Source organism: Platichthys flesus, chromosome 19 (genome assembly GCF_949316205.1).
Source record: "Platichthys flesus chromosome 19, fPlaFle2.1, whole genome shotgun sequence".
NCBI classification, from domain to species: Eukaryota; Metazoa; Chordata; class Actinopteri; order Pleuronectiformes; family Pleuronectidae; genus Platichthys; species Platichthys flesus.
In genome coordinates this window covers 3,473,200-3,498,056 of record NC_084963.1, presented here as the reverse complement: position 1 = coordinate 3,498,056, position 24,857 = coordinate 3,473,200, and the positions used below count along the sequence as shown (strand labels likewise).

The window sequence follows — 24,857 nt, the reverse complement described above, 5'->3', positions numbered from 1 at the left end:
TCCGGGGACACACAGAGTCTGACGATCTGTGGCTGCTGTTGCCCTTCACATTCCCATCGACGGGGACGGAGCTAACTGACCGTGGTTGGAGGAGGAACAGCCAGAACAGCCAGAACAGCAACAAGCTCCCGGTCGGTTTTATAAAAAAGGACACCTCCCCCCCCCCACTGCTGCTTTACACACGGGCCAGTGAACAAACAGGGACACTGAGGTGGACGTGTCTCAGGATTGGACCCAACATTACGATCGACCACATCTCTCAAGACAAAAAAAACTGTAGAGCTTCTACTGCCACATAATTAAAGATTGTGACCCAGTGCTTTGAGTGACCAAGTAAAACATCCTCCGCATACTTGTGCTGTTGATCTTCATTGTTACCAAAGCAGCTTCGGATGTTGCAAGCAAAAACATAACAACCAGGAAACGTGTTGTTTGTTTTTTGCAAAAGAAAACAAGACTCGATAAATAAATCACAAAAATTGGCCTCTTCCGATGTCCTTTGTCCAAATATGTGGCCCTGATGCTGTTAGCCGATCCAGATGTGAGATGTGTTGGGATCTTTATCATCGTGCGGTGACAAGAGGAAAACAACACAGGCGCCAAACTGTAAAGAAAATCACGTTTTTTAATAATGTTCATCTATTACAACACATACGGTAATTTAAATAAATATATCTTCGTTCAATCTATGTTAATAATTGATTTCAGCGCAGGAAGAACACGTTTCCCGGTGTTTATTTGCAGGGCGGCGCGTCACGAGGCCGGGACGAACTGTTTCTCCTGTGACACACGTTCGATTCCTTCCGATCCCACTCCTCCCATGTTCATCCGTGGTGAGAGGAGCCAAGTGTCCCTCAGCACTTACTCAGCCCTGTTGGGATCAGGATCAGGGGAGAAGTGAAGTGACCACAGCAGCCTCTGACTCTCCTGCTTTCCATTAGCTGACCATAACAGACCGAGGATAGGGGGTGGGGGGGGGGGGGGGGGTATCTGGGACGTACATGTTCATTTATATTCATGCAATTCGTTAATTTGCTCGTATATATTTCAGCGGAACCCGACGTGCTGCTTCTTCGTGGTGATTAACATACTGTTCTATGTTGGGAAACACGGGGCCTGAAGAATGAGAACTTGCTTATTCATGTTTAATTAATGCTAATAAAAAATGCACGGCTCTTTCCCTCTTTTTCTTTTTTTCCAAGATGCCGAGCCGGTGCTGTGGAAATCTCACTCGTGGGGTCGGGATCAACTCCGAGGAGAGCCGGCAATCTGTGGCAGCGTGAAATTTCATCTCATCTGTGAAAACTGCCTCTGAGAGAATATATTATCTAACAGCTAAATATAACTAACGACACGATGGAAACATGCATTTAATGAAACAGATAACGAGTTTTCTGCTTGAAATAACAAAGAGACCTTTTCTGATTCTTAAAAGAACAATGGACACATTTGTATTCTGCTCCAAATATTTATTAGCCAGTCGATTATGCCGTCCTCCGGATAATTTAAATCTAAATGCTGTTTCTTTTGTGCTGCCATGATCCAAATTTAAATTCATAATGACGGCCTCAGAGGATTTCGACTCGGGTAAAAAAAAAAAAAATCAACTTCAACTCTCGGCTCTCGACTCCACCGAACCCCTTCATGACACCGTGGAGACGATGGCGGGGACACGTCCACTTCTCGCACCGTCCCGTGTCCCCGGCGCTACAACAATGAGATAGTATTTCACTCCCATGGTGCTGCCGTGGGATTATAGGTTCAGAGAGTTATCAAAGGCTTAGTTGCTCTGATTTCTAGTGAACTGTGGTGGACAGCTGCCATTACTCCGTGTAGCAGGAGACCTCCACCTCTGCATGTGCATCCGAGTTGTGGCCGCGGTGGCAGGCGGCCGCCGTGGGGCCATGTGGCTCGGTGGATTCCCATCGGCAGACATGACAGATTCTGTGGGTATTGTGTGAATCCCCTTCAGATAAGATGGACTAGCAGCCGTATAAAGGGAATATGATGGTGTTCCGAGACTGATAACTCACCAGGTTTAAGAAAATCCTGGATCCAGCAATATGTCTGAATCCAAAATCACAGCTGCTTTCTTAAAGCTACTCGAATTGTTTGTCACAACGGATCAATTAGTGAGTCCAGAGACTTTCTCTAACTCATAAATGGCTCATATTTGTGATGTGAGTTGGTTTCTCTGCTGCACAAAGTACAACAACCAGCAGCTAAAGAGCCACAAACTCTCCTCAGACGTTGAATTACTGAGTGAATATTGGACTTTGTGACACACACACACACACACGTACACACACTTGCCTGTGTCGGACAATGAGTTACTACATCACACACATACAGTTTAATGTTAGATGTTGTGTTTATAGTTTTTCCACTTGTGACCAAAGAAAGTAATAATGCAGGTTTATTTTTAACCTTTTTTTTTATTATATAACACTAATAAAAGTGGTTGGTGGTTTTGCTGTGACTCACTGGCGCTGCAATAAATTAACTGGAAATAAAATAAATTGCCTCGAAATGAAAACTGACCTTTTCCCAGTTTTTTAATATTTGGTTCGTTTACATTTCAGGAGAATTCGTCTCAGTTTTTTAAAACATTTGAGCAGAGACGTATTTTTCTTCTGTTAAATGATCGTCTGACGTCAAAACACAACAGATGTGATTTAAAGCACTGCAGCAAATCTGTTTTCAATTAAACGACAAATGTTCAACAATGAGCTTCTCTACTCTGTTCCTGTGTGGATGGATATGGAACAATGGCAGAGACTGAGATCTCCTCTTCCTAATATGACTTTATTATTAGATTGTACAAAATTTCTGCTTCTCATCCCTTTTTTCACTTTTATAACCAAAGTATAAATGAGCAGCTCAGTGGTTTGGTTCTGTGGAACCAGAAACCCAAGGATCTCACGGTATCTGATAAGTTTAATATAAATTCTAAACTCAGAAGCCAATTAACTGAACAGTTCTTATCCCAGTTTTGACAAACTCCAGTCCTCTGGCCTCCAGTGAACCCCCGGCCACCAACAACACAGATATTAGCTGCTGCTTGAGACCAGACATGATAGTTTGTGCGTTAAAAACACAGTTGTGTGGGTTTGAGCTGATGAATGAGGCCCTGGCCCCATAATCCGCGACCTGGCGTCCTTCGGCCCCTCTGGTTTCTGACCCAGGAAGCAGCCAGGGACAGCGCTGACTCTGGCCAGCCAATTAGAGCGCGGGGGTGCGGGGAGCACGGAGCACGCTGGGGCTAACGAGCTCCCTCTCTGTGACCCTCCTCACCTCTGCAGGACCCCTCGATGGGAAATACGAGGAGCCGAGAGCCACTCCGACTTGCCAAAACCTCCCCAGCCCCTCTCTTTAGCCTTGTTTGCCCCCCCCCCCCCCAGCCCCTCGTCTCAGACCACGCTGTGCGACCACAAGGTCGACAAACACACGCTGCTTCTCGGCAGAGCCCGGCCACATGACTTTTTACTGCCATGCTGCAGCAGAAAAGTCGCTTCACAGAAAAAACAATGAGGATGTATTCACATGCACGGGTGGGGGGGGGGGGGAAGAGCCTGTGTGTCCGTGCAGTTTGCTCTGGCCTGGTTTGAGGTGGAGGGGCAATGGAGCCTCTGTCCAAGTCCTGTGAATAGCAAATGGGCTCCAAATTAATTGGCAGGATTTGTGAGGCAATGAGATAATTCAGAGCAGCGTAATGAAGTGGGACTGCCATGAACACTAATGTGGTTTGGCTTTCAGGCATAATGGCTGCTCACTAAAACAAAACAGCACCAATAAAGACAGATGAAACGCAAACAATGCACCTGGTGGGTAAACACAAGCAGGTAACCCTGAGGCAGAGCAGTGAGATCACGTTGGTTCCTTATCGGTGAGCCTCATCCAGAGCTAATGATAATAAAAAAGAGAAGGGGAACCAGTCACAGCCATCCACCTCCAACACCCCCCACCCCCTTTTCTCTCCAGGCAGAATTGCTCCTGTCATTTTGGACCCCTCCAAACACGGACCATATGTGAGTGCAGCACTGGCAATCAGACTGCATTGTGGAGCAGGCGGCTGAGTTCATCAGGAAAAAATTAGCCCGCCGCTCCGCAGGCCTCGCTCCCATTGGCCAGTCACGCGGCCCGCTCCGTTTGAGGGCACCCCAGACATTCCTGTGGATAATCTTTTCCATTCCTCTGCTCAGCTCGGTGAGGACAGACCGAATCACAGCACAAGGCCTGCATTGTGAGGGCCCTTTTCAAAAAGCCCTGTTTTCAATGCCGTCCTCTCTCTTACGCGTTCCCTCTCTCTCACCTCATACACCACAATCCCCCCCCAAAACAGGAATAAAACGTTTTCCCATCATGACTCTTTTCTCTAATATAAAACACTTAAATGATTGAGCCCTTTTTTGAAATTATCCTGCAGGAAAAGGACACCATGTTTCTCACGGTTCCCCCTTTCCAGTAAAAGTTTGTTTTTGAAAAAGTCCAAACAATGTAAAACCACTGAAACCAGAGCCCGGCCACATCAGTGCGCCGGCCCGGGGTTCAGCAGATCACTGCTGGATCCGTCTCCCAGGGCCTTCCCAGAAGAACCTCCTGCTCGGCCACCGCTACACGCCTCACGCCTCCCACAGCAGCTTGTCATTGTGGCCGGTCCTCGGCAGCTGGGACGCCGCGATTGGAGGACAATCACACAATCTGGGGACACTGGTGGATTTATAGTAACACGTTCCATAATTAGACCCATGATCATTACAGGGTCTACAAACTTTCCCAACTGCTGCTAACGGTTCACTTTCTCTCGGCTGCTCAGGGAGCACGGCTGAATTTTGTTTAATATCTCCCCCTCAGGAAAAAAGCAACAAGGAGAAGATAGTGAAATCAAACTTTTCAACACTTTCACTCTCCGCTAGATTTGGGCCCTGAGTCTGGAGGTAGACAAAATAATCTCAAGTGAGCCATAAGCCTTGTGGAGGTACAGCCACAACACAGGGAGAGGGAGAACCGTACTCGTTCCTGACTTTCTACGTGTAAATCCAGATGCTCCCTAATTGTTCTGGGAAGCTGCCCACCTTTCCTGTCGGGTGTAACTGTGAAAAAATGCTGCAATCAATCAAGAAAGGTCTTAAAAACACAAAGATGGGGGGGTGAGGTTGGTTTGGGAAAAAGCTGTGCACTTCTCCGATCGTGCTGAAACTTGTCGGTGAGAGAGTGTCTACCTGTGAAAGAGGGTCGAGCCTCGTCTCCACTTCAACAGCAGGGAACAGAGAGACTTTCTATTTGCGTTTAAGGACGACTGAATACACTTTGTCTCACGAGTGTAACACAAATATACAGTGTGTGCTGTTGTTGTCGTTTGTCCAGTAATGTCAGATGGGGGGAACGTGGCCCCCCGCAGCAGGTTCAGGATCAGCGTCCTGCTTAGAACTCGTCACTTTGAACTCACGAGGTGTTCTACATAATATCCAGTCGTCTGTTATTCACATTTCAGTCGTGTTTGTGATCCTGAGAGATAATCTATAACAGAAAGGAAAGCGTGCCCTGATGGGTTTGATCAGTGTGATCGTGCTGGATTGTATCTTTGTCTGATAAAATGGATTTATTCTAAAATGTGGAAAGACCCTCCAGGCAGATTTTGCCAAAGCCCAGCATTGCCAGAACAAGTCATATTCGCGAACTGGTCTGGAAGCTGTCACGTCACTTTCAATTTGTAAGGGACATGCTGCAGATCAAAATGCAGTTGAGGCAGGGAAACAAACCTCGAGTCACTCAGAGCAATGAAATGTGCAGGGTTTAAAAAAAAATGCTGTAAGTGCAGTTGTTTGTTCTTCCTCTAATAAAACTGTTGCACTAGCAGATTCAACAGGGTGCTTTAAGAATGTTTAATTGTGCTATAGATTAATCAGATTGTGTAATTGTTGAAATCTATCTTGAATCTGGGTTTCATTGTTGACTCCGTGAGCATCGAGCACATCTTGTTCTTACAAGACTTTCACTGAACGTTTAACTGGTTTGTCCTTGTTTGGAGAAGAGATTACAAAACCTCATGTCCACAGAGAAGTGACGACTTAACTGAATATTTAAAAAATAGTCATTTACTTATACGTATATTTGACTTTCTCTCTTTGCCGTCTGGCTCCGCTCACTTGCTCTGCACCGCCGCCGCAGGAGGAGGAGCGCGCCTCTGGGCACCGGGTGATAAATGTATCGCCATTAAACGTTTGTTCTGCGGCAGGTCGGTTCTCCTTCTCATTAGCCACATACCAGACGGAGAACAAGCACGGAAGTCAGAACCTGCTCGGCTGTGTGGTGGGGGGGTGGGGGGGTGGGAAGGTGCAGAGGTATTTGGAGGAAGGGGCGGATCTCGGAGCGCCTCTGTTCACTTGTCGATCACCGCGGCTCCACATGCAAAGACACCATTAATCATAAAGTACCGGCTGAACGCCCCCCCCCCCCCCGAGCCACACCTGTGACCGGAGGCGATGGTGTGTGCGTAACAAACAAGCAACACTTTGAGAGGAAAAAGAGAAACTTCTCTATATGTAGAAAGGGTTTTTCATTCAAGACAATATTGTTAATGTAACATCCGGAAATTAGTATTCTGGGTGATTCAAGTCTCTTCTGGTGCATCCACCCACTATCATGATACGAAAACACAATAAAACTAAACCCGGTGTGGGAGTTGAGACCGGGTTCCAGCTGAGGACCGATTGCAAATTGTCCGATTAATTGTTTTGGACAGTTGTGCATTGCAAAACCATGATGTCAGACTTGCTGCTGGAAACTTGCAGCAAGAGGGAGAGAGAGAGAGAGAGAGAGAGAGAGAGAGAGAGAGAGAGAGAGAGAGAGAGAGAGAGAAGCAATCTGCCGAAACGTCTTCCTACACAAATGGGTTTAAACTAGAGGAATGACAAGTGGTTGATTCTTTACAAACCAGGGTGAAATACTTAGTTACTTCACTCTTTTCAAACCTGATCATTCCCGACCACACTTCCTCAGTTGAGTGCGCTGCCATCAAGCTACCATCTACTGCCCGTGAGGCCTTCAGGGTGCATCTGGAAGTTACAGCAACACAACTAACCCGGTGACGGTTTGACGGTTACTAACCAACCCCCCGTCAAACACCATAAGAAAAACTGTCAACCTGAGGCACTAGAAAGAGGAGGTTGAATAGGCTGGTGGATATTGTGCACACCTGAGTCACATGCACACCTTTAGTGTTCAGATACTCAGATAATAAAATAGTTGTGTTGATGCTGTAAAAAACAGTTTTTCCCACACTCAAATCAAACCAGGGATTGTCGAGGGAATCAACAAATAACTGGACTGATGAGCAGAATCGATAATGGTCTTGGTGTCAATAACATCTCCAGTTTTACCTGGTAGCTCAGAGAGGACACATTCCAACAACATTTTACGTAAGAGAAAAAGTAGTAAGGTACGTACAGTAGGAGTTACCTGAGGACAGGCGGCGCTGGTGCAGGGGACACATGCCGCTGAAGCAGGAACAGGCCTCGCCCGAGCGACCTCGCTGCATGGGAGGGGCCAATGAGCACTGGGGCTTCAGGAACCCTGCGGAGACAAGAGAGGGACAGTGTTCAATGGACGGAAAACACGATAAAGACGAAAGGACGACTCTGAGAACATCGGTTTTATGGGCTGATAACAGCTGAGACAGGTGTAGGACAGAATTAAGAGGGAGGTTTTTGGTTTGGTGTTCAAACAGAGAAGAGGGAACGACTAAAAAGGGAAATCCCCCGCGGCATCATGCCACCATCAGAGCCAGTCAACCTCTCACATTTAGAGCCCTGTGGCCACCGGGCCCTTTTCCCCAACCTCCCCACCGGTGGCCCCACGTCACCTCCCTGCCCCCCCGTGGACCCGGTATGAGGGCTGTGGACACTGGACACAACAAAGCTGGGGGTGAGGAAGACAAAAAGCTGTCGGGCACGGGGGACAGGACGAGGGGGGGGACTAGCGGCTCTGTGCGTGCAAAATGCCAGATCGGGCCCAAACGCCTGGAGGGTCTGGACGAGGCCGTCTTACTGTCTGTCTCTGAGGTCAAAGAGGTCATTCTCAATAGGGAAGTCATTATCCGGCACAATGAAGCAACTGAGTGGGCTGCGACCCCCCCCCCCCCCCAAAGCCCCCCCAGCCCGGACCAATGCTCACAGGCGCTCTGACATCATTCAGAAAAAAGGAAGAAGAGCAACAACCAAATCAAGCTTGACGAAAATAGCGGCAATTTGGGGAAATATTTCTCTCCGTTTTCTGAGAGGAAAACGGATACGGCAGGAAGTTAAAAACCTAATGGACCGTTTATCAATCATTAAATTGGAAAAACGTGCCAAAACCCTACAACCGCAAACCCGGAGCAGACCTTAAGTGGCAGTGTGGCGTTTGATTCCGTGATTGACACCGTAGCCTCCAGCCGGAGTGGAAACTTCTGTGAGCCTCCCCCCGTCAGCCGAGGATTCACCAGCCTCTCTTTATTGACTCCGGGAGCTCATGCAGATCTCAATTGGCATCGGCAGATCCACAGCAGAATCCACACTTTATTCATTCCCTCATGAGGACCTTTAAGATTTCCAGCATATATCAAGAGCCCCCACCCCCCCGCCCATGCCGCTGTGTTCTGAGCCCAATGAAACGCTCTTTATTTCCACTATGAAAAACATGTCACTCTGGATGAGCTCAGCGAGTGACATTTAAAACAGGCAAAGGGATACTGAATTAGTTCCCCTTGATAAGCTGTCTGGGATGCTGATACTTTCTGCTTATAAGTGTGTGTGTGTGTGTGTGTGTGTGTGTAGATGTGCATGTGCAGCCGTATGGATGCGTGACAATCGAGGGGTGGGGCGACGGGGGGGGGGGGGGGGGGGGGTTCATGCCCGATGCATTCTTCAAAGCTTTGATTAAGTGCTACGGATGAAGCAGGGACGAGTCTGAACCAGCAGGGGCGAGCACACAGAGAGACTCACATCATCCTGAGCTGAATTAAATAAAACAAATGAAGGGGGGGGATTTGATCTGTCTTATTAAACTACGAATAAACACGTATCTCCACATCATATGTTTGTTTTCGAGCCTATTGATGGTGGCGTTGTTATCAAATGATGGAAACAAATGTCAACTCAAAGCAGCGGAGCGGTTTTACGGCATCGTTCAGAGTAAAGAAAGGCTGGAGGGGCATGAATAAAAAAGTAACGACAACTTGTGTGTGTGATTCTTACATAATAAGAAGTTCAAAGCTGAGGGGACTGGAGTCGAGACTGTGTGAGTGCATGTGATTAAGTTCAGAGTAAGCTGTTAAAGTGTGTTGTCAGTCTTGCAGGATTAACATCACATCAAGACACAATCAAACATCTTTTCCTTTTTGTGTTGGTGAAAATGGTTCAGTGTGATTTGCCAAATTTTTGTCATCATGAATCATGTTTTCAATCCCACACAAGAATTCAATATATTTCAAATAGTTTCATGCACAGAGATAATAAATATAATCCAGATCCACACTTCAAATTAAAGACAAACTAAAGAGCCTATCTCAGAACGGCAGGACAACAATCAACCATCTATTTTATCATCGGTATGAATATTCAAGGTTGTTTACTATCTTCAAAACACGACTTCACGATGCTAAAAGTCTCAATAGCCAAAAGACGATATACATGATTATTTATATATTTTAAAATATGCACGATGGATTTGTCAATACTCGTAGATGAGTCGGACGCAGAAGGACCTTTGATTAAAGACAAAGAAGAGGTCATGCTCCATCAAATGTAGTCAGCCATATTTCCCCCATCGTTGCCCGAATCAATTCACCGGGAACACGGCACATTCCTGGTTGTACAAAGGAGGTCAGGGGGTCAAACAATGACACATGTTATAGAGCTCTGTGCAGTGTCACTGAACATTAGGACATTACCATGTGAGCCCGAGCTCCCAGTCAAGTCCGACTTTTTCAAAATCAAGAGTAAACTACGCGGACAGCAGCTCCCTCCCCCCAAAAAAATAACCGCCCAATGTTGAAAAGCCTCAAATGGGATCACCTTCCCATGAGGGGGGGGTTCGAACACGTGGAGTTTCACCTAGAACTCAAAGACGGTTAGAAAATGGAGCAAATTAGTTTGAAACGGAATCTGATCTCAAGCATCTCGAGGAGAGAAACCTTATCCTCTGTTATTCTCAATGTAAATACACGTCTGTGCATTAGCAACTAAACCCCTTCAGAGAAATCACACAAAAAAATAAAAGAGATCATCAAACGGCCTCCATACTTGACAGCTGTAAAAATATTAGAGAGACTATGGATTCCAGAGGCATATATAGACATCTACGTGTCTTCTGCCTGTTGGAATCGTAAATCAGTTTTTCAGTGAAGGGCTTGTGCTTCGCCGGCCTTGAAGTGAGACGATGAAAGGAAAGCAGCAGCAGCAGCAGCAGGGACGGGCGTGTGTGTGCAGGTTCGAGATCGACTGTCACGAGCGGTGAGGTTGTTACACGTCTCTCCATTAAACCGTCTCTGTCATCAGGCATCATTATGTCCCGGTACGCCCAGGCAGGACCTTGATTTCTGAGATGTTTGATCTCTGGGGCTTCACTTCTAAAGGAGCCAGAGGAGCTCATTGGCTTTAATAATTGTATGATCCAATCTTCGAGGAGGGGGGGGGGGGGGTTGGACAGGCTTCGAACCTTCCCCCTACCCCGGCAGCCAATCAGCATTATCCTTACTAGCAATCATGGGGGGGGATCAGAGAAATGTAAACACGCTGGGGGTTTCCTCATTAAAGAAAGGCATTTACAGCCTGGTGCTAATGAAGTCGGGCCTTTGAGATGTTCCGCTAATGAAAGAAAAGGTTCTTCTTATTGATATAAGTCTAATAAAAGAGAGTCCTAATGACAAGGTTCTAATGAAACAAAGGTGTGTCAATTTGCCAATAGGAAGCAAAAGTCACTGATAGGAGCACAGCTGAGGAATTTTCATTAGCAGACGATCCTCGTTTACCACGGACACATCAGGGAAAGTGCTTCCAGACTTTACAAGATCCCACAAACTCCTCTCAATCAAATACATTCAAGCATTTACGAGAGTTTAAAGGGATCGCAGCCGCGTTGCTGGGGTGATCAAGCCCAAGGTCAAAGTTCATTGGGCCCTTAATGCATCTCCCAGGTGCAATAAAGAAAGAGCCTTTCCCACATGGGACTCTGGGGGATAAGGTCCTGGCAGAGCCGGCGGGAGGACGGACCGGCGGAGCAGCCATCAATCACTCGGGTGACCGTCGTGAATGCCATTCACCTTCAGCTTCGAGAGACCGAGTACGGGACAAAAGGCTTGGTGTTCAGCAATCCTCAAAGTATTAGCAAGTGATTTCCTGCTGTTTCATTTGGATCTGCAACGGCAGCGCTCAACAGAGTGGTGGCGCTGTGCTGTAATCTAAGCTGTTCTTTAAAGGTGAATATTGATTCTCTTGCATCCTTGCATGTCCAGGTTGTAGAAGCAATGTTTACAACAAGTTTGTGATATTTTAGAGACTCAAAAACTGAGATCATTTCTTGCAAAATAACCGAGAATAGTCCAAATTAAAAATATGCATTGACTGCAAATCGAATCAGTTTTAAATACATTTTTTATCAAATGTCTTCCTTTGAAAGGCAAGATAATTACTACTTGACGTTTCCCTCAGGAGAGCAAACCTTTTCCACACCTTCACGTTGCACCTTTTCCTCAGTGAACTTCGTGAGGAGCTTGAGGACACGTCAACACCCATCAGCTGATTATCACCCCCCCCCCCCTCTCTGATCCCCATCATCAGCAAGGAGAGCTTTCACCCTCAGCATATCTGCCCCATCAGCAGAAATGTCTTCCCTCCGGCTCCATGATATCCGTTTTGAAGGAGAAGCCTCAGAGCTCTTTCTTTATTTCAATCTATCTCAACAACAAAGCTGACCTCAGATCACCGGAGGCCATCGTTAGATTCTGATCATATTGTCGTTGTCTTTCTTGTTAGAAAAACAGGTTGACATATGTTTTGTTGTTGCGTGTTTATCTCCGTATCTGAAATTGATTACATAACATCTTTCACTTTCAGAACCACAACCCTCTCCCTTGAAACCCCCCCCCCCCCCCCCCCCCCGACGTGGACCCCATTACCGAGAGCCTGAGGGTCCACGTGGAGAACCAAACCAGACCCAGGATAAAACAGCAAGGTCTGCTGAGTCCTGGGACATTAGGAGGTGACCCCTCAAACCGGCAAGAGCTTTTAAAACAGAGCTGCTCATTTCATTTGTTTTATTACAACAGGATAGCCCCTCGTTTGGCAGCCAACCTGCATGTCACCGTGAGTAAACATTCTTCAGAGCCTTAATTTCACCCGGCCTTGGATGAATTAGGGGAACGCCAATCACCTGGGGGGCATCTTCCAGCCCTAATGGAAGGTTAGACAAAAATCTGCAGGGCCTGATACCCAGGGAGACCTTGGTGTGAGAGACACAATTCTCAGGTTCAGCCACAACAAACTTCACGCTCCAAATAGAGTCTTCACTCCACCGAGAAACAAAAGTGACTGAAACCCTGCAACTTGCATTTGTTTATCGAGCTTTGACTCACAAAACCAACCGCTGTTGTTGAGGTCTGTGCGCCGGCAGTAAAAAGTTAACTGGACAGCTTTATTGAATGACTTATTAAGCGACCGTGTTTTGCGAGGGCTAAACTGAGGCGCTTTTGAAATGAACAAGAGAACCTTTCTGTAGCTGTAGTTTCAAAACAGAGCACACACACACACACACACACACACACACACACACAGCAGAGAGAAACTCATGTCTTCCTCCTTCGTCTGAAATCGAGTCCACACTTTCACACAGTCTCAGTATAATGAAAGTGGCAGTTACCCCGGTGTGGCATTTGAAGCTGTGAGAAAAAGGTACGACTCAGAGATTTGACCTTTGTGAAACCGTGACTTCAGGACAGTTATTATTGAGCAGCACATGTCTATCTACACACGTCCTCTGCTACCTGAGCTCTTTAAGCCTTCACAGAACCCCTGAGAGAATATTCCCCAAGTTAATCTATATCAAAATATAATTAGGTTCCCTAAACCTGCATTTGCATTTTTAATATACATATATTTCCACCGTGTCAACAGTTATTTCCAGTGCCCTTGTCGACTCCGGGGTTATGACTCAATGACCCAGACACAATTCTAACACTTTGTAAAATGAACACACGTCTGGAGACAACACAAAAAAAGAAGTGTGGTTGTGGTTGTGGCAAAACTCTGTCGCTGACAAAGCTCCGCCCACAGGCCTCTTCAGCATTCAAACCCCACCACCTGTACACGTCTCTGGATTGGTCCCAAAATCTTGGTTTGTCCCCCCCCCACGCCCCACACACACAAACACAGGAGTTTATGCCATAACCAAACTAAACGGCCTCCAGCTACAACAGTACACCTGCATGTGAAATGGCTGTTAGGTTGAGTTATGACAAAAGTATTCACCGAGTATTTAAAGCAGAATGACGGATGGGGGAGTTCTGGCGGGGGGGCGGTTCTCTCAGGTTCACCTTTTCCCACAGAGACGCACCGCCGTCCCTCAGGATTGAATAAAACGCTACAGCGCCGGGGTTAGGCTCAGATGAAACCAAAGCAGCGCTTCCTGGTAATTTATAGCAGCCATTTGTCTCACTTGCAGTGACGTGACGAAGCCAAAGGCCTGGCCATTGGTGGGCCGCCGCAGACAGACAGACAGGGGGGAGGGGGGGGGCGGGGGTTGGAGAGGAGAAACTAAAAGAGTGTGGTAAATGAGGTTAGAGGGGAGGGAAAGAAAGGGCCGGTTCAAAGACGGCCTGTGCACGTCAGAACCTCTCTCCAGGGCAAACAGGCGAACAAGGGCCTCACTGCAGCCGGAGCAGCTCCTTGGGCTAACGGCTCTAATCAAATCTGTGTGACTGGACTCAGAAGAAAAAAAAGCTGGAAAGGGTAAAGGAGGCTCCTTCTCACCCGATGGAACAGACACAAGGAAGCATTTAAAGATAGATATTCTATCTCTCTGCCGATCTGTACAGTAGCCGCTCACATGACGGAGTATCTGCCCACACCGACAGCCCCTTGGCACGGCACGCACCGGCCTCTTTCCTCAGCCGGGGAATATCAACACCAGAGAGGGGGAGATAAAACTCCCTGTGATGGATCCCTGCTGGAGACTTCACCCGACACTCAGCAGGATTCACCCCGGGTCTGCTTTGCTTCAGCTTGGGGTCAGACCTGCTATTTTTAGCTCTGATAAGCTGTTGCAACAGGATGTGTCTCTGGCCTGAGTTCATAGATTGCGATTTTGCTCGATGGTAGCTGACATTGCTAGAATTACCTCCAGCGTTTCAAGTTGTGATGAATCCACAGCACAGCAGAGGTGATCCGTGGCACACAGTGATCCGTGGCACGGCGTAGCGACCTCCACTCCGCTCGCCTCGCTTCCCGAGCCCGGGTGGACGCTCCCGGAGCACGCTTCCTGTTAGCCCCGCTAATTTGACTCCACACGCCCACGCTCCCGTCTCCACGGGGGGGCCAGAGTCTCCCATTAACCTCCTCCCGCCACCTCGGCCTTGTACATCTTGAATCCGACGAACTCAGGATGTAAACAAGAGTAAACAACCAAGGACAAAACACAGAGGAAGCACTTGTGCAGACTCCCACGTTCTGTTCTTCTCCTGCAAACAATATGTTCCATAACTCTGACCCAGATTCACCAATCAAGGACGATGCATGCTTAAGTAAAGACTTGCATTTGCATTTGCTTTCTTTTTCTCTTTGTTGGTGCAAGGTCCTCTTTAACCCTGGTATCGTTCAAGCAGCGAGACGCTTTTATAAAGACAGATGTCCCGGTTCATAAACTGCTTGAAATAAATAACAAATCATAAAAAAGTGATTCACATCTGTTTTTAGATAACAATTTAAATAACGACGTGCCATTCCCGAAAAAGGGAAACACAGATGTATCCTGGTAAAACAGTTTATCAAAAGAAAGCCACATATATTCGTATCGTGGGAAACGTTATGTTAAAGGCCGTTATGTGAAATGCACTAATATGAGGTGGTGCATAATTCAAAACCTGAAAGAAAAACATCTGGAGCCACAGCTGCCCTGCATGGGCGTGCACTGAAAAACCAGAGCAACAATAAAAACACTTAAATCCATAATACAGTAGAAGAAGAATTACACAAGACAGACCACTTGCCGGAGAGTTAGAAAACAGGGATTAAGTGGACTCTTTGGCTAAGATGGCTCTTTAAGTCAGAGCCATTCAATATTGGGAATGGGGGGGGATTTTAAAAGCAGTAATGTTTATTCCATCTTGTTGACAGTGAAGCTCCATTAAGAACTGGAGTCCAGAAAGGGAAAATATATGGGAACAGTCCCGAACAGGACTTTGAATTTACAGCAAATAGGTTTGTAAAGAGCACGCCTCAGATTCGGTGTCACTGCACGAGAAGGAGCCAGGCTGGACTGGGAAAGACTTTGACTGGGAAGGACTTTGACTGGGAAGGACTTGGACTGGGAAGGACTTGGACTGGAAGACACCGCTGACGGAGCAGAATTGAGTTTTCGGAACGAACGGGTTCAGGCCAACAAAGTGAACGGAGACAAGAGCGTCCAGGTCCCGGAGTAAAGCTTCAAGAATCCACATTTCAGGTTTCTTAAAACACTTCTGTGAGTCTGTGAGATAAGTATGTTTTTAAAAAGTAACCCAGAGGAGGACATTGATTTTAATCTTCAGCAAAGACTCCAGGAAGCTCCGTCTCTCAACCGGCTCTTTGGCAACTAATGCACGTTATGTAAAAAATATGAAATACAGCAAAGAGTCTGACCTGCTGAGCCATAAATGGCATGAGTGAAATAATTACTCTTAAATGGGCTGATCTTGCAGAAAGCATTTAAGATAATTGAGTTTTTACCTCACAAAAGAAAGAAAAAACTTTTTGCGTAATCATTTCTCCTCCCCTACAATGTCATTCAGGATGGAAAAATACTGAATGTCCAGTGGTGAACTGTGTGATACTGGATAAAGCACTGTGTGAGTGGGGTTTTAATAATTAAAAAGAACTGAGAGTTTTTCACCTTAATTAGTTTGGAAATGGAAAATGCACAAAGACTAAAAATCAATGCAACCTTTTATTTTAACAAAGGAATAAAGCTGAAAGGTTTTTTTTTTTTATTACCATTACACTGGGTGAAGGAAAGACAGGAAACAGACTCAGAGAGTGAAGCGTAGAAACACACAGGAAGTGGTCCAGCCAGTCAGGAGTCGAACCAGGGACCTGCTGCTCCAGGCGTATGTTCCATGTGGTGCTAATTGTGAATTCTCATTCACAGAGAGACGTCTTATTACATCTGACAAACCCCACGTTTTTATGAGCTTGTTCGAATATGAAACCTCTGCAGAGCTCACGAGTCAGAACTGTACAATCTGCATGCGACTTGTTACGGGTCATAGTTTTTTAAAACCAAAGCCTGAAGGATCTTTTACTCTCTTCAGGGATGGACACATACCACGCATTCCAGGAGGCGACCAAATCGTCCCACTTGAGGCCGAGCCAAGCAGCTGGTCTCACGGGGGGGATGTCCATCGACTGTGCATCGATTCCATCCACCGCTCAATCCACCTCTGTCCTGTCCTCAAACCCTAACACTCCACTTTGCAAATCATGTATGTTTTTTTTCTACAAATGACCGAGCAGCATTTCACTTTGCTGTTAAATCCTCCCCGTCATCAATGAACCTGCGAGCCTCACTTTACTCATCAGGGCTCAACTAGCAGGATCTCTTCAACCCTTCAGATTGAAGAGGAGAAGATTTCTCCTGATTGCATTGAATATAAACACAAAGACTTTCAATGTCAAAAGCAGAAACATCATCATCTTCAACAGCAGAGACAGCTTTTCACATTTCAGCCCTTTGGATGACACAGTTAGAGACTGAGGGTTATAATCTACTTATTAAATATAAACTACAGAAACAGACAGACATGCTTATTTGCTTTCTACTGAGAGTCATGATAAAAAAAACTTACACCACTGAGTGACACTGTTTTTTTAAGACTGATCATAAGTTAAAATCATCCCCTCGAGATGTTAATCACTGAGATAATCACCGGTATCTGTCTTTGCAGTTTAAACGACTCTGATGTGCTGAAATCACAAAGAGCCGTGTAATACAACTTTCATAACACTGAATTAAGTAGACTGTAGAAGAAAGGCAGACACCTGAACAAATACGAGAAGTTAACAAACCCAAGGACACAAATCGAACAAACTGCTGCTGAAGGAAAACCAAAATAAACCGAGCTCGCTGAAGTCAGATCTGACCTTGTGTGATATTCATCAGCTGACATGAAAAATGAGGATGTCAAGGATGACTCAGCGACTCCTGACTTCACTAAAACGACGGCTCTGTGAGCGAGAGTTGTTTTCAAATCTGCGTTCGATAGATAATCAAGGACGTGGTCATCGGCCTCTACAGCTCCAGATATTAACACATCAGGAGGAGGAGACAAGTTCTTGGATCAGTCATGCAACAGAAATACAGAAGGACGCCAGCATGGGGGCGAACACCAAAAACAAAAAAAGGGAAGAGGGATGGAGAGTGAGAAAAGAGGAAGAAACAAGCGTGAGAGAGGGATAGAGAGAGAGCAGGAGAGCGAGGGAACACTTATAGACAGTGTGAGAAAAAGAGAGAGAGTGCGAAAGGGAGGAAAAAGAGGAGAGACAGGCAGAGGGAGGCAGACAAAACTAGGTCAAGTCACATGACTGGGAATCGACTGCAGGCAGGATTAAATATCCTACAGCATGTGGTCATTTACACAACAAATGTAGATTTCATTTGATTAATTATTTCCCCCGCGCACGAGGGACGAGGCTCGGTGCAGAGAGAGAGGCTGAGTCGACGCTGGATTCTGATTGGAAGCATCTTTTTTCAGCGAGCACAAAACCAGAGCTTTAAAGACTCGAGCGAGCCGTCCCCTCCGAGACAGGAAACAAAAGCGAGCGGCTGAGATAGCACGGAAATGATCATAGCAGCTCCAGCGTGAGACAGCTCCATTGTGACGGGCTAATGGCCATAACATGCACTGTCCATCAGCCAGGATGAAGAGGGACACTGGAGATGAAACAACTGACAGCTCTTTGGAAATGTGTTGGGGAATCTAATGGACGCACAAACGCACAAAAATAGAGGGAAACACAACCATGCAACACATTAATGTGGGAAAAGACTGTATTTGAAAATAATGGAACAAAACTTGAGGTTGTTTCAGTAGCGACTGAGATGCACATGCAGCTTGATGCAGGATGTCATGAGATGCAAAATGCCACTGGGACCCCATCAACTGCCCCCCACCCCCACCCCCACCACCCTGCTCCATCCTAAAAGGAAACTATAGCTGCCAATCAAGCGGAGGACCCGGGGCTAAGCTGGTCATAAGCTCAGTCAATCCCCTGGAGTCCAGCCTGTGGAATACCAATCATTCATCCACATATGTGGTCAGCTGAGGCCATGACACACACACACACACACACACATACACACACACACACACACACACACTGTATACATGTCTGAGCGACAGAGAGCTGGTCACTGGGTGATAATCAGCCAGTAGCGGAGATTCCCCGCCAGATCCGAGCCAATCAATGTGATGTAATGTCACTTACGATCCAGACCGACACGTGGCCCCTCCCGCCGATCGCTCTGACCTCCCCCCCCCACACACACACCCGGGGGCCGACCGGGATCACGAGGCCGAGCACAATGCTTTTAGATCGGCCGTGTTGTGAAGTGCAGATAAACAATGCAGCCGCCGCGCTGCAGATCCCATCGACAGAGCTGGTTCAACACTGAGAAAAATGATTTGCAGGCTCTAACTTGTAACTGATGAACCGAAATGAGCTCATGGCTTAAGTGTGCAATCCATTTTTAAAAAGCAATCTGTACTAAAACTCCATGTAATTATGAAGCATAACACACCAGAGTATTAGGAAAAGCTGATGGACTTTAGTTGAGTATAATCAGGTTACAGAAAGTCACGGTGATCATTTATTTTTGAATATCTTTGCCAAGAAAGATAAAGAGATAAGATCTTAGCAGCCAACATGTTTCACTAGTGGTTTTGAAGTGGTTTTATTAAACTATAAATTATATTACCCAGGTTCTTACATTTAAAGTATATGTAACCACATACTTTTTAATTTCATTTATATTTCCGCTGTTTCCATGAATTCAAGTTTATTTCACCTCAAATGTAAACAATCACTTGACTCGGTATTTATTGGAGGCATTCATGAGGGAAAACATGGAAATTCTTCGGTTAACCCTAAACTTTTATATATTAGTTTTACAGTGCAGCCTGGGAGAGAGAGGAGAAGCCCTGGGGCACAGCAACCAGAGCCAGGTGAAGAGGTGAGGCGCCATCCGAGGGGCTGGCAGCGTGTTCCTTCCAAATGTCAGTGACATCACCGAGCGTCTACCTGCAGCCGCCGCGAGCCGCGATGAGCCAGTGGAGCACGAGGCCAATCCCAAAATACTAAATCTGCCTTCCAGGGGTAAAAAACTCTCTCTCTCAAATGACAATTACTGACCATGAGAGGCAGACGGTCAGATCGGCTTATGGCTGAGCGGCGCTGCACCCTTCTGGAAACCAGTAGGGTCCCAAAACGGCAAAGTTAATTTGGATCAAGGGGATGGTGGAGTGGCCGAGCCGGAGCAAGGTCGTTCTGCATGGGTAAACACCGAAAGGCAAAAGAGGAAAGGCTTCCCGGAGCCACTCAGTGCCGGGGCTGTGTGAACCGCTCGGCTCATAATCTGAGTTTAGGACAATCCCTGGCACAGAGTTTTTTCCTCTCTCTAGGAAACGCTGGTGTCAATAATCCTGGCTGGTCTGGTCTGCACGTCCATTTTCTGTGTCGGTACAGTGGGCAGATCTACTGGGACTGAAACGACTGATCGACGAGCTGACAGAAGGAATCATTGAAACCATTTATCAAGAGAAACATCAATATCTCCCATGATTCCAGGTCGGAAAATGTCAACTTCAGCCTGTAGATCTGATATTTCTGTAAATATATATGACAGCTTGGGTTCTGGGAAACTGTAAAAGCCACTTGCATTGATTAAAGGAGGAAATAAGAGATTATTTCCTTTTTTGTTTTGCTGCAGGATCTTTGTTTTCACTCATTTATACGTCAGTGTGTTTCCTGCAGGACGACACCTCCCACTATAGTCCACAGTAATAAACAGGTCCACAGAGAGGAAGAGGAAAACAAAACGTGCAGATGATTAAAGGTTGAACTCTAAAATGCTGAAGTAGAAGCTTCGTGCATTATTTACAGATTGTTTCGCAGATCTGAGTTGTTTTAAAAAAAATCTGGTTAAAAAGAATGACCATCTGTTACACGCCTGCGTATATGGACTCGTCAGCTCAGGCAGGCAGAAAGATGTAGGCCATCTGCAGAGCAACTTGGGGAAGAGAGAGAGGGAGAGAGAGAAAGTAAATCAGCTCAGTGTCCTCACACAGGGAGCGATGCCTGATCAACTGAAACTGTCTCCCTCGGTCTAACAACCAGATAATGAAGGAAAGTAGATCCCAACTAAAACGAGCCAAACGTCTGATTCTTTCCAGCAGCCGCGGTAAAATATTCATTTTTTTAACTTGAGCAGAAACTTTGGAGATAAACAACTGAATTGATAAAAAAAAAAAATAAAAAAAAATTGATTCCATAATATCGTGATGGAGCTCCTCGGCTTCCTCTCGACGCTCCCTCGTCTCTTTCAACCCGTCCTCCCTTCATTCTCTCACTCCCCTCCCTGTCTTCCCTCTGATCACTGCCCCGGCTCCTGCTGCAGCTCTCAGGGGGGAGGGGGGGGGGGCATCAGTAAGCCCATCAGAGGGGAGTGTGGGGGGGGGGGGGGGGTGTGGAGGCCGGGTTGTCCCTGTTTTGATCAGCGCGCTCACCACATTAGCATGTAGCTCTGCACCACCCCCCCGCTACCTGCCTGTCAAGGAGGAGCCTCGCCCAGGTGACACAGACGGCGCTCGTCTGAATCTTAATGGCTGATGAACGCAGACTCGCCCCTCCACACATGAGAGAGAGAGAGAGAGAGAGAGAACTGCTCTTGTGATCTCGCCGAGGGGACGGCCCTCGCCGTGCATCTCTGATGTACAGTAAGGGGCTCAGCCGACTGATCCCAGATCCACTGAAGGAGTCGATTCAGGAGCTTTTCTCCGACCTTCCTGGGACTTCGCTCCTCAAAGGGAACCTCGTGGACGACAACAAAATCTCACTCTGTTTTCTTTTGTAATAACACAAAGGTAGCCTGTTTGTGTGTTTTGGTCGTAACACACAGTGGCTCTTTCATGCCGCGCCAGAGACGTCAGTTTCACTTCTGCCGGGTTATTTTTCATGCTACGACATAAACTTTACTGTCTATGGAAAAGTAATTTTTCCTTTTACCTCCCCCCCCCACTGCTTTTACGAGGGGTTGTGTCGGGCCCACGTCTGGCCCCGGTCTGGATCCACAGATGGGTGCCCTCTCACTTGTGTGCCACTTAATTAGGCCGGGGGGGGGGGGGGGGGGGTTGGTCACATGGGCCCAATTTGGCCCACTATAAAGTCTGTAAGGGCTCAACGTGCAGTACAACGGGAGTGTTTACGTGCCGGCCGCTCCACGGTGAGAGACTTTGAAGCTGCAGGAAAACAGGACTGGTGGAGAAGAAGAAGAAGAAGAAGAAGAAGAAGAAGAAGAAGAAGAAAAGAAGTGAAAAGAAGAAGAAGAAGAAGAAGAAGAAGTGAAAAGAAGTCCGGGAAAAAAACACACAACTGAAATGAAAGGAGGGGACCCTTAAATTCCAGGGAATTTTTCCAGATGTTGCACAAATATTCTGCTGAGGCAATCCAGATGTGCTCACTCTGTTTACCCCCCCACCACCCTTCCTCCTTCTGCTGACTGTTCCAGGGACCTCTCTTTCTTCCCCCTTTTCCTCTCGTTTCGCCCGCTCTTTCTCTTTCTTTAACACCCCCCCCCCCCCTCCGTCGAGCAGCCCACATCAGTGTTCCCCGATAGTGCCTTTTAAGCACGGGGCTTTAATGGCCCCCAGGGCGCCTTAGCATCCACTAGGATCCTGTAATAAACATTCACTCTCATTCTCGACGGCGCACGGCTGTGTGTTAGCAGGACAGAGTGTGTGTCTGTGTGTGTGTGTGTGTGTGTCGGAGAGAGAGAGAGAGGGAGATTAGGTGCCTTGTTTTATCGCTCTTTGGATCAATTAACAATTAACTGTGTAACTAACAATAGCTGCACTGATGTGATGAGGGTGGAAACAAAACGCCACGCAGCCATTGAAACGAGGCCTGAATGAAAACAAGCTGGAAACCCACCAGTGATCTGGTTTTGTTTTCCTGCTTCCCATCACGACTCCACTACCACCCCCCCCCCCTTCACCTCCGTACAAACACCGTCATGTCTGCCGAGGCTGCTCCTCTCCCACAGAGCGTGACCCAGCCGCCACCCCTGACCTTTCCTCTCTCTCCCAGACAGCACACTGACTCTCAGCTGCTCCGCGCCGTGTCAGCCAGCTCCACCAGTTCAGAGCCTTCGTGCTCCCAGCATCAGCCAGCGGTGCACATGGCGCGCGGAGGGACACACGTGTGCAGATTTGTACACACAAAGCACATGCTCGCAGGGGAACGAGTGTGCTGAGCGCCAACACTTTAGATCCAGCAGAGAAACAGGATAATAAACATTCATTCCCTCATTGTTGAAGTCGTTCATCAAGTGAGATTTAAGAATCTGACAATTTGATGCTATTTCTCAGTTGTGTGTCGTTGTCGATCAAATATCACAACAATCAACCAAATCACAGACAAAACGAAAATGACTGCAGCCATTTGTCAAGTGTTTCCTGTCATTAAAAAACAAAGAGAGACACACACACACACACACACACACACAGTTGTGCACAATCCTTAACAATCAATAACACTCCTGCCAACAGCTCAACACTCAGATCTGTCCTGGTTTAATCTGCAGCCTGCTCCTGTTTCCCAGTCGGGCCCCGACACAGAGGGAAGCATCCTAAACGTGACACTTGAACTTGTCGGGGCCGTTTCGTGCATCTCCCTGTCAGCTCGTCGGTATGTGGACGACAAAGAGGCGGCCAGCGCCCGCACGCCTGCCTGTCTCCGTCTGTCTAGTAAACCTGGTTGCTCAACTTTGGTTCCCGTGCACAAACTACCGGTTTGTATGAAGACGGGTCGGCCACACGCTCCCTGGGTTTAATGACACAGTGAGCACAGAGCAGGGGAGCAGTGACACAAAGCCTCGTACAGTACGTGATCCATTCACACAAACCACACTGAGAACATTTTTCCTCGGTGCAGTTTTTCTCTCAGTCTATTAAGCGAGTTAAAAACTCTCTATGGACGGAATCAAAGCGCGTTCGACCTAATGCGCTTCCTGCATTCATCCATTCTTCTCGTTCTTCTTTCTTCTCGTTTGTCGTTAAATAAAAAAGGAGATGGGTTCAAATGAAAAGCAATTTATATCTGCACTGTGCGATGCCACAGTTTCCTTTTGACGGTAAAAAAACCTTTTAATCTCCAATAGAGTGAATGTTGCAGAGAAGGGGGGGGGGGGGGGGGAGTAGGAGGCGTCAGAGACCAAAATGTAAAAACGGTGTAAAATGTACTTTTCCCTTCAGCTGCTCTGTTCCAACATGGAACCACTGGTACGGCATGTTCATCCGTCGGTATTAAGAGTTAGAGGTTTCCATTTGTCAGTGTTGTTTTTCCAGCTAGACAGCCCCCCCCCCCCCCCATCCCCTCCCCTTCTCTATTCTTAACACCCAGCCTCCTTTCCTGCCGCTGAGAACATTCCTAAAACCAGACGGCCTCAGCAAGGTGTCTAACCGTAGGTGACGAAGCCCCTCCAGACTCCTGTTCGGGCTGTTGTCTGTGCGTGTGCACAGGTGTGTGTCTGTGTGTGTCTGTGTAGCCGACCGAGAGGCCCTGGTCTGGGGCGGATGTACAAGCGCTGCTTAGACCCGCAGGCGTCAACAGACAGTTAATGACTCGTCCTCAACCGCAGGCGAGAGGAGAGAAAAAACCCCAACAGCTCTGTTATCTGTGTTTGTGAAAGTTTTGAGTGATAATGTGAAAGTTGAATTACGTAGAAGAGCGGACACTATCAGTTGTGTATCCGTTTCTGAGGTGACTCGTGTCAGGCCTGTGTTTTTTTTTGCATCTACTAATATCGCTGCTTCGTCAGTAATCCAGATGGTTTCGGCAGCTCGGGTAATGGATCTTCTGTTTATCATATAATTGCTGTCACAGCCTCTAATCTCACCGACTGGTTTAAACAGACAACTCCAGCAAACACAAGTTGAACCTGAAGAAGGATGTGAAGGTCAAAGACAAGTTTCTCACGCAGAGTTTTCTGGACAGACGAGTAGGATCTGGAAACACTCTCGCGGTACCAGGCCCGACTCTAAAGCTGAAGCTCCAACGTGAGGACAACATGCAGGACAGGAGAGGACAATGGCCCCTCGGTGTCAGCTGAGGGAATAGATCGAGTGCATACGTAGAGATCAGGTCAACAACCATCTCCAGCTCCTGCTCCACCTCGACCTGGCCACGTTCCTCAGACCTGCCATATCACACCTGCTCCTCATTTCCCTCATCCGCCTCCTCGTCCCCACACCAGCCAAGTTCCCTCATGTTCCTCCATGTTTTCTCCAGCTACCTACGTTCTGCAGCCCGTTGTCTGTTCATACTTTGACCACCTAGAAGGATCCACATCCAATC

General features: G+C 47.1%; 1 protein-coding gene across 3 annotated transcripts in view; it reads right to left on the bottom strand.

Moving 5' to 3' along the window:
* The window catches only part of LOC133974805 (retinoic acid receptor RXR-alpha-like), a 73,359-nt gene that overhangs the window by 22,958 nt on the left and 25,544 nt on the right, over window positions 1-24,857 (bottom strand). For 2 of the 3 annotated variants that reach the window (XM_062412572.1, XM_062412570.1), the window contains exon 2: window positions 7,450-7,575. In XM_062412572.1, the coding sequence (XP_062268556.1) occupies window positions 7,450-7,540 (91 nt within the window). In that variant the 5' untranslated portion in view covers window positions 7,541-7,575. The remainder of the gene's footprint in view (window positions 1-7,449; window positions 7,576-24,857) is intronic. The other variant, XM_062412571.1, reaches the window with a different exon arrangement.